A 14505-nucleotide genomic window follows, 5' to 3' on the forward strand; every position below is an offset into this window, starting at 1 on the left:
ATGCATGGCTAATAAATACACTACTACCACTGAACTATAACCTCAACTCCTATATTTGATATATCAAAACACAAAATATGTAGTAATAAAATGACTTGTCAGGAGTGTTTGGTACATATCTGTAATCCCAATGACTTGGTAGGCTGAGGCAGTAGGATCACAAATTCAAAGCCAGCCTCAGAAACTTAGTGAGGCCCTAAGCAACTTTACAAGACCTTGTCTCTTAATAAAATCCCCAAAAGACGGAACTGTGGCTCAGTGATTGAGCACCTCTGAGTTCATTCCCTGGTACCAAAAATAAATTTAGAAATAAAAAATAAGAGAAAATGACTAGATATATTGCTGCACTGGACAAGCAGAATGCAGAAAGAATAACTTTTTCAGATTTTTTAAAAGTTTCTTAAAGCCTCCTACCTGTAGGATAACAAACTAGATATCCACATTGAATATCCAGTTAAGTGATTAGTATTCAGCAAGGGAAGGAACTGCACTGTATTATAAACCAAAAAAATAATTAAAATAAAAAATATTTAATTAAAAACTTAAGGATGTTTTGATGTCAAACGTTTTGAAAAGGCTTAAATAATTTAGCTATCTTGAGAGATTGTACATAAATTTTATATTACCTTTACATATAGGAATGTCATTTGTCCATCCTTCTGCTTCACATTCACGGAAATTATTCTCGCTTAACATTCGATACCTGAAAACAAAAAAATAACAGACTGGCAAGAGATTACGTATTTGCATGCAGTTTTTAGCTTAATGCTATTCTGAATGTCTCTCATAAACTCCTTTTTATGAAAAATTAGCAACTTATACATTTCCTTCCTTCTTTTTCTCTTCCTTTACCTTCCCTACTATCCTTTCTCCCTTCCTACCATCATTTGTTCTTTCCTTCCTTTCTTCCTTCCTTCCTGTTTAAATGTCTTTCTCTCCCCCTCTCTTTTTTTTTCTTTGAAAGATCTGCAGACTCACTAAATAATTTTCAGGGCCTTTGTTTTCTTCATTTGCAAATAAGGATTATTTTGCTCATTATACAAGTAAAATAAATGTTCTCCCTCAAAAAAAAAAAAAGGAAAATGCTTTTATTTGTGACTAATTCTGTAAGGAAAGAAAACATTTTCATAAACCAAGTTTTAGTCACAGAGTCAAGCATTTATTCTATGTGTCATTCATGTAAAGGAAACAAAATAATTGACTATTAAGATTATCCTGTAACTTCTCTACTACCTAGAATGTACCCTCTTAACAGAGAAAGCAGATTTTCTGGTTATTTTTTCTTCCACCTGCACCAGAGATCCATTTGTTTCCCAAAGATGTTTCAGATATTCTGCAACATTCTGCAAAAGCCTCCCATGGTCCAAATATTTGGAGGGAGGAGGGGAAGAAAAAGAGAGAAGTTGCCTGATTGGCAATAAACAGTAGCTCACAACACTCAAACCCAGACAAGCAGAATAATAATAATAAAAAAAAAATTTTTAAGGTTTTTTGAAATTTCTCAAAATTTTTATAATTCCTGTAGGATTATAAAACTGGATATCTGCATTGAATATCCAGTTAAATGGTTAGTATTCAGCAAGGGAAATAACTACAGACAAAAGTTCAAAAAGGGTTAGTTGACAGAAACCAAGGGGTAAAAAAATCTACTTCACTGGGCTGGGGCTGTAGCTCAGTGGCAAAGTGCTTGCCTTGCACATGTGAGGCACTGGGTTCAATCCTCAGCACCACATAAAAATAAACAAATAAAATAAAGGCATGCTGTCCATCTACAAATACAAAAAAAAATTTTTTTAAATCCACTTCACCATCTACAACCGGGTCAAAACAATTTTATCCCCTTGAAAATAAATTTAAGAGTTAAATTTATTTTAAATAAAATAATTTTAAAATAACATAAATTACTTCAGTTTGCTGGATGATCTGAACACTTAATTTCACTGATAAATATCAGTGATTTCACTGACAAAGTTCTGTTGGAGACTAAGAGCAGGAACTCTCAGTGAGGCTATAGCAGAGTTACCCCTAGTGGTTTAGTATAAAATTACAGTGATCTGATCATGGCTTTCTAATGTACAGGGTGAGGTAAAGAGAGCCAGAGTCAGAGGCAAGTCTGTAGCTAATTTCTTCAACAAGTTGTAAATATGAATTGTTACAATTGAGGAAATCAAGTAAAAGAAATTTATGGATTTTGATTCCTTTTCAAGTCATTGTTGGAATCTAAAGGGAAGACTTTTCTAGAAATAAAGGGATATTTCAGAGGTAGAGCAAATCAAAAAATTCAGGCCCAGATTGGCTTAACCTACTTGGTTACATATGAAGACCACAGTAGTAATGACAGAGTTGAACTGAAAGTGTGTTTGAAAAACTTCCTCTGAAGAGGCCAAACTATTAAGAACTAATACTTATTGGGCATTTGAAATATTCCAGGATCTCTTTTAAGGGCTTCAATATGGGTCTTATTTCTTTCTCTAACTAATCCCATGATGCACATGATATGTGTTCACTTTAAAAAGAGAGCAAAATACAAGTAAAGACCTATTTATACACACAGATACTGAGAGTTGAAGGTTTGGAAAGTGGGTTTAGTGTGAAGCCTGACCTTTAAACTATTACATTTTCTTGCTTCCAAATCAAGAAATATATGAGGGGAAAATAATGATTTGATTTATAATCTCTTGATTCTTCTTTTTTAGTATAAAATTACAGTGATCTGATCATGGCTTTATGTACAAAATATTCTGCAAAATAAGTTTTTGACCTAGAGGAATAATAGAGAAGAATAAATACTAAGGAGGTATCATGATGAGATCAGTCAGGAAACCTGACTGGTTAGTTAGCAGGCATAAAATCAATGATTCTGAAAGAGTAGCATTTTTGATATGAATGATAAGAAGAATTTGTATAACATGGAAATTTAAATAATAGCATTTATAAGTAAAACTTACAACCAAAGACTTGCTTCTTCCTAAATTTTATAAATTTATAATTTTATTATATGTCCAATTATCTCCAATATAAATAACCCAAAATACCCTGCAAATAGTACAATGCAGAAAAGATGCCTTGGGTGAACACTAACTTACATGTGAACTGTTTTTCCATATACTTATAATAATACTATACAGAGTAATTACATCTTGAATTCCTTAATGTTAAGGAGACAGTATGATATCACATATAATAATTTATATTGTACCATAATTTTCAAGTTATTTGTGTATATAAATTAGTATAGTTCCTCTTTAGTATTTGAGTTATAAATCTTTTTAATATTGACTACATACCCCTCATCACATTTATAAACAACTTTTGCACCATATACAAATTCATTTCCTCCTTCAAGATGAAAAGAACCAAAGGGAGTATCCCCAGGATGTCCACAGGGCTTCTCTAAAATAAAAATAATATATGTATATGTATTAGTATGTTATACAGGGAACACATTTATGTAGGAGTTGGTGGACAAAGATATTTGGCATTTAATTAGAGGATGATTCTGAATATAAGGAAAATTGAAAATAGCAAAGCTATTATTTTATAATTGAATGTATTTTTGAATTTTGTTGGATTACTGTCCTTTTTTTAAAAATAATCATGTATTGATTGTATTAAAATGATAAGAATGATATAATTCAACCAGTATTGTTACAATATCAAGTATTCAGCATTTTCACAACTAAAAGATTTCATAAGTTTCACCAAAAAAGTGAAGTACTCAGGCTGGGATTGTGGCTCAGTGGTAGAGTGCTCGCCTAGTATGGGTTCAATCCTCAGCACCACATAAATGTTAAATAAAAATATTGTGTCCACCTAAAACTTAAGAATAAATATTGTTTAAAAAAAACGAAGTACTTACTATGACATATCCTGGCTGGATTAAGAGCCACCCATTCTCCATTTCTGCATGCCCTTTTGATGGTACCAAGGGTTCTGTAGCCAGGGCGGCATTTGTAGGTAGCCTGAGTACCCTCTGTATAAGGCTGGTCAGGCCAGGAACCTAACAGGATTTCTGTATCTCCTATTGGAGGAGGTCCCTGGCAATCTGCAAATAAAAGCAAACATATGGTGTGTTGGGGTTAGCTTTGCTTTTAAAAATACCTATAAGGTTACTGATCCATCCCTGTGGGAATGTGTGTCATGGATTTGTTGTGATGTGTCCCCAAAAGCTCACTTATAAGATAATGCAAGAAAGTTTAGAAGAGAAATGAATGGGTTATGAGAGCTTTAACCCAATCAGTGAATTTATCTGTTGATGGGGGGATGGGGATTAACTGAGTGGTAAATAAAGGTGAGTAGGGTGTGGGTGGAGGAGATGTGTCATTAGAGTATATATTTTGTACATGGCCAGTGGAGTCTCTCTCTCTGCCTTCTGATCATCATATGAGCAGCTTCCCTCTGCCACACTCTTTCCCCCTGATGTTTCATCTCACCTTGAGCCCTGAGGAATGGAGCTGCCTATCTATGAACTGAGACTTCTGAAACTGTGAGCCCTCAGGTAAACTTTTCCTCCTCTACAATTGTTCTGGTCAGATCTTTTAATCACAGCAACAGAAAGCTGACTAGAACAGTGTGCATGTAAAACAGTGTGTGTGTGTGTGTGTGTGTGTGTGTGTGTGTGTGTGTGTGTTTAAAAGTAAATTGTGGGATTGAGAGAATTAAATGAAATAAATCCAAGTGAAAAATCCCTATTTCATGCAAACATATGGTCTTTGGCTATTTATTACCTTGTTTTGACTGCCAGCTCTGGATATAGATTGATGATCAGAATTTGAATAAATAGAGGAATGGTAATGAAGAAAGGAAGAACCCGATGAACTTTGAGAGATTACGTCTAGCATAAAATTTTCTGAAACTTGTTTAGAATCAGAGTTCCCTGGTAGAGCTTTGGACTGAAATTTCCCATAGTCTCAGACAAAAAGTTCCAACAGGAAAAGTGTCCTGCTTTAAGTAAACAGTTAGTATCTTTATTAACATATTTGAAAATCACTCAGGATCAAATTTTCAAACAGGAGTCAAAGCATCAAAGAAGCAGATAAATTTATCAGACTTTTGGGATAGAGGAACAAGATTGTAACCATGTTCTCAATTGAAAATATATGAGCATGCATACATGCACACACACACACACACACACACACACACACACAGAGTCCTCTCTTTGCATCAAAAGAAAGAAAACACTCTTGTTGGTGGGAGTAATTATATAAACTTAAGTCATAACATTCCATCTCTTCAAATGAAAATTAAAGCATACATGAAAGGAGAAAAAGTATGTCCAGGAAGAGAAAATAAAGTTAGTAAATAGCAGACAATTAGCTTGCTATCAATATCTTTAGAATAACTCTTTTAAGTATGTATATAAAGAAGATGTAAATGAGTAAAAATAAAATGATACCCAAAACAAAATGACTCTAAAAATCATGTGTTATTCTGAAACTACAGAAAAATATGTGAAATAATGTCTTATGAGTCATATGGACACAAAGGGAAATATATTAAACTTGAAGAAAGTCTAATGTAGAAATGCTACAAGTGAAATACAGAAAGGCTAAAGTGCATAAACAAGAACAAATCAAACAGAGTAAAAAAATGTGTCATGCAGAATTAAGTGACACAACATATGAATAACTGGAGTTTCAAAGGAGGGAGAATTGACAGAAGTAATAACTGAAAAATTAATAACTCAAAGGTACCTAAAATTGATTAGAGAAATCAAAACACAAATGTAAATCTTGGCAAACTCCCTGAGTATATACACAAAGGAAACCTATATTCAGGCTCTGATAAAACACACACATCAAAAAACAAAAGCAAAATACCTTAAACACATACAGAAAAAAAATTATTTTGATAACACTAAAATAACAACTGAGTCTATAATAGTAAATGTTGAAGCATGAAATCATTGTCTTACATTTCTAAAATTAGGTGCTTAAAATTTCATTTCTAAAATTAGGCGCTTAAAATTATATGTTAACTGAGAATTCGTAAAGAAAAACTTGTTTTAGGCTCACCAACTCAGAGGTTTAGTCCTTAAAACTATAAACTCAGAATAAATTCTTTCTTTGTTAAGTAACTGTTGTCAGGTACTTTGGTCACAGAGATGAAAAGCTGACTAACATACAAATTGATACTGAAAAGTAGGGTTATTGCTGTGAGTAATCTGACCATGTAGTTCAGAAGCATTTTGAACTGGTTTGTGGCAGGAGTTTGATAAGTTTGGAGATGCAGGCTGGAGAAAACTTAAGAATGTTAAAAGCAAAGCTTATTAGGTAATTCTGATGGGAGCCGAGAAGACCAGAATGTTGATAACAATATGAACAGTAAAAAGTCTATGCTCATGAGGTTGCAGATGGTAATGAGGACTCTTAGGAAGTGGATTAGAGACAAGTCACATTAGATACAGTCACATGACAGCAAAGAACTTGTCTGCAATTTGCCCATGACCTGAAACTTTGAGTCTCAATCTATGGTTGATGGACTAATTGATCTGGGGGAGGAAATTTCAAGGCAGCACAAATTCAGAAAGTTGCATGAGTATTGCTGGTGGTTCTTAATCCAAGTTTACTATAACAATGAAAAGCAAAAAAAAAAAAAAAAAAATTAAATTAAAAAAAACAACAAGAAAGATTTAAAAAGCTTTTCAGTTTTGCCAAAAAAATAAATGTAAAATTGGGGCCAAGAAGATGTGGTTGCTGAAGAGATTACCACCACTAAAGAGAAGCTAAGTATTTTGTACAGAGATACAAGGAAAGATTCTTTGAGGGCATCTTAGAAAACTACACCCATAGAAGTCTTAAGAGTATAAAATAAAAATTCATTTGAAAAGAGATCATAGGAGCACCCTGCCTCCATAAGAGGGATCTATGACGTTGCTTCCCCCAGGATTCCTTATATAATGTTCAGTTGTCTAGATTCAAGGGCCCCTGCAACCATAGTCAAGGAGCCCAGCTATTCCTTGAACTGGCAGCAAAAGTTGGCATCATTTATGTGGTGCCACTGTTCAAGAATGTAGGATTTTGGAGTTGGGGATCATGGAGGCCCCCACTGAGGTTTCAAAGGAAGGCCTGGGAGGCCAGGAAAAGTGCAGGAGAGTCAGAATCCTTTCAGGTAACCCCTGAGACAGAAATGCATTAAAATGTGAGAATGAAGCTGCAGCTGCAGTAGAGACCTCAGGAATTAAGAGATTCTAGTAACATGGAACATCTGCCAAGGAAAGCTGTAGGAAGCAATGGGCAGAGCCATCTAAAAGAGAAACCATGTTGGTTGCAGCCCACAAGGCCAAAGGTGTGGGGCACCAAAGCAAAGGGATTCACATCTTACCACAATCTATGTAAGAGAATACACATTCTCTTAAATCTTCTTTAACTGAACACTATATGTGACACTCTGTCAGTTGTTTAACTCTCTATTATTTTTTGTGCCATTAACCTACTATCATAACTGCTTATTTTATCAATATTTTCATTTTCTCTTTTATTTTTTGAAAAATTGATAGATTAAAACCAAAATTACACCTAATAACAGTTTACTATGTGGTATATCCCTATTTGTATAGTCTGTGCAATGTTTAAGTCAAGCTAAACATCTATCTTCTCAATGATCTATCATTTCTTCATGGTGAAAACATCTTTTTAATTGATGCTTATTTGCACATATTTATAGGGTCTTTGTGATGTTTTAATGCATGTATATTTTGCACAGTGTCCAAATCAGGGCAAATATCTTTCTCCTCAAACATTTATTTCTTTGCAGTTAGAACATTCAAAATCCTTTCTCTAGCTCTTGAAATACACAGTACATTATCATAATTAATACTCATCTATATACAATGAAAACTTAATGTTTTAAACACTATGATTAAATATCAAAAATATAAAGTTTAATGAATAAAACAAACTTCAAAAACAACATATATATTAGAGTAGTTTAAAATTAAAAAAACCTATGCAAAATTAAACAACTGAATAATTACATTCTCCTTTTCAGTAAGAAAAGCACCAATACTACCAAAAATCAAATGTTAAAATGAAAAAAAAAATTCATTATCTTAAGAACAGTCATTAACATGACCATTACTTGTTAGGTTTATTAGGTAAAAGTAATAAAAGTGATGAAAGTCAAATTAAACCCTGAATGGGTTCACCCTTATGAAGCTAGCATTAGACAGGCAGTCAACATAGATAGGTAAATCAAGTCAGGTCGGATCAAGGAGGCCAATTTGAAGTTGGAGTCTGCCCCCCCAGGGAGTTCAGAGCCCTTCCTCCACCCTTATCATGATAACCTGCCCTGTTCCAGCCTGTTGCTAAGGTAATCTGCCCCAGGAATTGTCCCTCCCTACAGGGAGTTGTAAAAATTGTTAATTAATGTGTCCTGGGCTGCTTCATCTGGCCAATCCCCCTGTCCATCTGCTTCTAACCTTTGGGTCATTCCACCTGAGCATCTCCTGGGCCTAGTCACATACACAGAAAGGAGAGAGATACGGGGAAGAGAGCAGGAGAACAAAGGAAGCCTAAGACATTAAAAAAAAAAAAAAAAAAAGGCAGAATACCCTCACTTTTTAAGATACCAGGATACCAGCCATGGCCCCCTTCTTCCTCCTGGGAGAAGTCTATGTTACCCCTTTCTAAATAAACCCTGCTTTATAGGCTTGCCTCAGTGTGCTTCTCTAATGTTATACTTCAACATGTGAGGAAGCAGGATTCCTCTCGGGTAACTGGTGGTATCACTGGTGTGAATGCCTAGCTTCATTTTAAAGAATACACAGAAAACCAAAGAAAAGAGTGAAATCTTAAACTGGTCAAAGAAAAAGTCAGATTCATTTAATGGCAGTTAATGGTTAGACTTACAGCAGACTTCTCAATAGCGATAACAAGCTAGAAGATATTAAAGATATTTTTAATTCGGAGAAAGCTGTAATTACCAATCTAGAATTCTTCATACAGAAATAATTTTTCAAGAATGAAAATTTGATCAATAAAATTTGAGAAAATTGCCTCCATAAATTCACATTAATAAAACAAAAACAAATGAACTGAAAGATATACTTCAGGAAAAGGAAAATGCCCCTGGATATAGGGTCTATGATAAAAGAAGAAATGAAGAGCCAAGAAAATGATATACACAGGAGTAAATTGAAATTAACATTGACTACAAAACAAATATATATAATATATGTACATATATAATCTTATACTGTTTAAATACACAAGTGTGCATACACACACATATATAAACTACATGACAATGGTGCATAAACTGAGAAAAGAGAATTGATGTCTTATAAGCTCTCAGTGTTGATAAGAGTGGAAAGGTATTAACTATCTGTGATAGTTTTCTTTTTTTATTTTATGTTTTACACAAATGGAGCACAACTTTTCATTTCTCTGGTTGTACATGATGTAGGGTTACACCATTCGTGCACTCATACTCATACATAGGCGTAACAACTGATAGATGAAAATGGCTGGGCCTCCATCTTTTGGTATTCGATCAAACACTAATCTATGTGCTACTAGGATGGCAGGCAATAAATCTATTGACTTTACTCCAGGTGACTATTCAAGGTAAAAATTCTGGAAGGAATTTTACTTGGACAGCAGTTGCCTTCCTGTGAGTTCCAGTCTGCTTGTGACCTTCTCTTTCTGACTTCTCACCATGTAGATTTCAAACTTGCTTAGATTGTTCCCACAATTTCCTAAGCAACTAGGAAGAATCTCTTATTTTAAGAGCTAAATAGATAAATGGGTATATTGATCAACTGATTGACATTTACATAATCTTCTGCTGTCTGAGTGATAAATTAGCATCAGACTTTGTTAAGAAGGCTCATGCTATGATATCCATGTTTGTTGCTTCCTCAACATTCATGTTTAAACCTAATCACCAATGTGTTGGTATTAGGAGGTGGGGTTTGGGGAGGTAATTAGATTGTGAAGTTGGAGCTCTCATGAAGGGGATTAGAACTATGTTAAAAGAAGCTTTAGAGTGGTTTTACAAAGGAGGCTGCCCTGTCCATTCCACTGTGTTGAGGACACAGTAGAAGGTGCTGTCTATGAACCAGCAGGTGCCCTCAGTTGATCCTCTGCTGCACCTTCTCACACATCCCAGCCTTCAGAACTGTCAAAAATAAACATGTGTTGTTTTTATAAACTGCCCAGTTAATGATGGTGTGCTATAGCAGTCCAAATGAATTAAGACAACTAGTTAATTGCCAAAGTTATAGAAGCAGAATTGAGATGAAATTTTTAACCTACTTGAAGGGAAATATTAAATCATGAAAATTAACCAATTCAGAAGGCAACAGATTGTAAAGAGGAATCAAATACAGTAAAAGGGATTAAGCTAAAGGGTTAGATTTTAACTGCAACACATCCGTAGTTTTATGACACAGAAATGGATTGAATGTTTCAATCCATTTGTACATATGGCTATCCATATGTAGAAGAATGAAACTAGACTTTTATCTCTCATACTGTACAAAAATCAACTCAACATGGATCAAAGACCTAGGAATTAGACCAGAAACTATGCAACTCCTAGAAGAAAATGTAGGATCATCACTCCAACTCAACAGCCTACCTAACACTCAGGAAATAATGCCAACAGTTAATAAATGGGATGGTATCAAATTAAAAATCTTCTGCACAGCAAAGGAAGCAATTAAGAATGTGAAGAGAGAACCTACAGAATGGGAGAAAATCTTTACTAGTGACTCTTCTGACATAGGTTAATATCTAGGATATATAAAGAACTCAAAAAACCTTACACCAAAAAAAAAAAAAAATCAAATAACCCAATTACTAAAAGGGCAAACAAATTAAACACAAATTTCTCAAAAGAAGACATACAAATACATATGAAAAACATGTTCAATGTCATTAGCAATCAAGGAAATGAAAATCAAAACTACACTGAGATTTCATCTCACAACAGTCAGAATGGCTATCATCAAGAATACCAATAATTCTGGGAGCAGTGGCGCATGCCTTTAATCCCAGAAACTCAGGAGACTGAGACAGGAGAATCTCAAGTTCAAAGCCAGCCTCAGCAATTTAGGAAGGCCCTAAGCAACTCAGCGAGACCCTGACTCTAAATAAAATATAAAAAGGGCTGGGATATGGTTCAGTGGTTAAATACCCCTGGTATCAGTCCCCAGTACACACACAAAAAAAGTCTAAAATATAATGTGAAGCACCTAGTAAAAAGTACGCGCGCGCACACACACACACACACACACATATATAAAATATTACAGTGTATATATTTCAAAATTTCTGTTGGAGACAGTGTGTACCTATTAATAATTGATGAGAACAAAGCAAGAAAAATTCTTAAGGATATTTTGAAAAACTTACAAAAGACTTACTTTATATACAAAGAACACTGTACCCAACAATATTAAAAAAAAAACACCGTAAAATATTTATGAAAATAAATTACATTAGATGATAATAATGCAAGTTCTGATAAATTTCAAACTATCAAAATCAAAATATATTCTTGTTCCCCCATGTTATAAGAAAAAAAACCAAGAAAATTGCAATAAAAAATAATTGGTTTACAAATACATAAAGTCTAGGTCAATGAGGAAATCAATAAGAATTGGAAAATATTTGAAGTGAACAATAACCAAAATTGTACACAAACATTTAGTAAAATAAATGAAAATACAGGAAGGAGGTAAAACTTAAGGAAGTGAGAATTCTCAAAAAGCTAGAAAAATTGCTGTGTAGAAAGAAATTAGTAAATAATAGTAAAAAGGGCAGAAATAATAAAATGAAAAAAAATACACAATATATAAAGTATTAAAGAAACTAAAAGCTAGTTTGGGGACAAAACAAAATTAACGCAATCCTGACAAGACTAATCAAAAGTAAAGGGAGGGGGCACAAATAATCATCATTAGGAATAAAACAGAATGATTAGAATTATTTGTAATAGATTATTATGTTCATATTTTATTTACTTATATGTATTATATTTTATAATAAAATATGAAAGAAAAATCTACATATTATTCTTATTTGTAATATTAATTATATGATATACAAAATTTAAAAAAATTAATAAATACGGGGTTTGGGGGTAGGAAGGATAGCAGAATTAATCAGACATTATTGCCCTATGTACACATATGACTATATGACCAGTGGGATTCTACATCTTGTACAACCAGAAGGATGAAAAATTATACTCCATCTATGTGTGATGTGTTAGGGTGCATTTTACTGTCATGTATAACTAATTAAAACAAACAAAAGTAAATAAAGTCAAATGAAAAAATAAATATGCTGGTTATTGATTTTAATTGTTAATGTTTTTAAGACTGTGTGCTATTAAGATACAATAACAGTGATATTAGAAACATTGTATATTAGTTTTAAAAATGGTAAATTTTAAGATATTATTATACATATTTGTTAGATTATTATTTCAATTGTCAAACTTCTTTTATTACTTGGTTTTATAAATAATAGTAATTATTTAACTTTCTGTTCTAGAATTTCTTTTTAAAAAGTAAGGGGAAAGTGTCTGGGGTTGTGGTTCAGTGGTAGAGCACTGCCTGCCACGTGTAAGGCACTGGGTTTTGATCATCAGCACCACATAAAAATAAATAAATAAAAAGGTATTATGTCCATCTACAACTAAAAATATTTTTTTAAAAAAAAAGAGGGGGGAAAAAAGACAACCAACTGCGCCAAGTCCTACCATAGACATATTCAGGCAAAAATGTTTTACATTTCATTAAAAAATACTCCTGTGAAATTACATTTTGTGAAAAAATAAAATATCTGTGTAGGCTGTAATATTCATTGATTTTCCTCAGAAGATTTTGCAAAATATTTTAACATTAGTGTTAGTGAAGTTAATGTGAACTTTGAGATTCATAATTTAAAGGAACAAAATCTTCACTAGGTGGTGCCAATATCCCATTACAAAACATCACCACTCTCCATCCTTCACCACTACCACAGAAGCCTGATGTTTTTGTGTTGATATTGAAATTTCACGTCTAGGTTGCTACATAGAGAATTTCTCTTTAGTTATAGGTTGGACTGTGTGTCTTTATCTTTCAAAATTCAGATCAATTTTGTGTTGTTCCAGTTACTGGGAAAATACATTAGTTAAATTTCAAATGTAGTTCCCAACATTGTAAGTAGAGACTATTTTCCATGACCTTAAGATTTTGATGAATCCCGTTCCTTTGCTTTTATTAAGTTAATGGGACAAAGAGATGCAAAGTTTCCTATCAATTTATTTGATTAAAATCACTTTTATTAAAGGAATACTCTACCCAAAATGTAGTTCATCTGCAAAGACTTTGGCCCAGAGGCCAATAATTTTTTTCTGCTGATCATTCCAATTTCAAACAATATATTTATACTTCTAATACTTGATCTTTCAAATTTAGTTACTTTTAATAAGATATAAAGTATAAGGCCATATCTCTTCCTACCAACTCCTCAAAACCTTACTCCGTGTATAGGTGTTTATCAGACCTAAGGAATTCTTATACAATTATCTTTTCTTTTTCTTTTTTTTTTTTTAACCACAAATAATTTTTAACACTCCAGTGCTTTCTTTTACAATTTTAAGTGACATCACTGGATTTTGTAAGAAAAAAAATTATCATCCCTTCTCCATTTCTCCACATTATGGAACTGACCAGCCATAACTTGTCTCTAGGCCTCAGTTCTTCTATTCTTCAGGCCATTCTGTACAAACCACAAGTGATTTTTGCAAATCTGATCACATCACTCCTGTGATTAAAATTCTTCTCAGACATCTCATTTTTACTAAGGAGTCTTCATTCCTTACCTCCACCTGGACGGAAACACATTATCTGGATCTTGCCATTCTCTCCGGTCTCTTCTCAGAAGTGTTCCATTCATTAACTGGGACAGATCTACCCTGGTTTGTTTATAATTTGTCAAGCATTTCAAAATTGGTCTCTCTTTAGTTTTATTTCTTTTTTAAAGATTTTATTTCTCTAGTTGTTTCTTCCTCTAGAATATTTGTACTACAGATTTTTGATGACTGGCTTTGCTTAATTTTTCAAACCTCTATTCAAATGCTGCTTGCTCAAAGCCATCCATTTTTACTAGTCGGTCCCCAAGTCTAGCTCATCTAATGTTGCCACACAGTTCCACCCCAAGTCCTTGTTTCCTTCATAACTTCATTTATAATTCAGTCTATCACTGTCAAAGTATAAACTAACTGAAATTGAGGACTGTCTCTTTTTGTATGATAGAATAATTTTCAATAATATTTAATGTCTTCTCTTGTCAAATACATCTTGTCTATTTTTGTTCTAATCCTGAATACATGGAATTTTTATTACCAACTTATGTCTTAGCAAAAATAGTTCAAGTAATAATTCATCACATTGAGTTATAACAATAGTAAAGCATTTCTTATGTTAGGATGTTTATTTGCCTGAATCAACAAAATAACTATATGTTTAAGCTTAATTAAAACCTTCTCAAAAATTTCTAATTA

At 33.2% G+C, this 14505-nt stretch overlaps 1 protein-coding gene across 1 annotated transcript in view; it reads right to left on the reverse strand.

Moving 5' to 3' along the window:
* LOC143637766 (complement factor H-like) overlaps window positions 1-9437 on the reverse strand; it is a 61027-nt gene extending 51590 nt beyond the window's left edge. The window contains exons 1-5 of the mRNA XM_077105068.1: window positions 9417-9437; window positions 7701-7728; window positions 3860-4054; window positions 3288-3393; window positions 627-703 (exon numbers count right to left, since the gene is read on the reverse strand). Of these exons, the coding sequence (XP_076961183.1) occupies window positions 627-703; window positions 3288-3393; window positions 3860-4054; window positions 7701-7728; window positions 9417-9437 (427 nt within the window). The remainder of the gene's footprint in view (window positions 1-626; window positions 704-3287; window positions 3394-3859; window positions 4055-7700; window positions 7729-9416) is intronic.
* Window positions 9438-14505: the final 5068 nt, after the last annotated feature.

This window comes from Callospermophilus lateralis, chromosome 13 (genome assembly GCF_048772815.1).
Source record: "Callospermophilus lateralis isolate mCalLat2 chromosome 13, mCalLat2.hap1, whole genome shotgun sequence".
Classification (NCBI taxonomy): Eukaryota; Metazoa; Chordata; class Mammalia; order Rodentia; family Sciuridae; genus Callospermophilus; species Callospermophilus lateralis.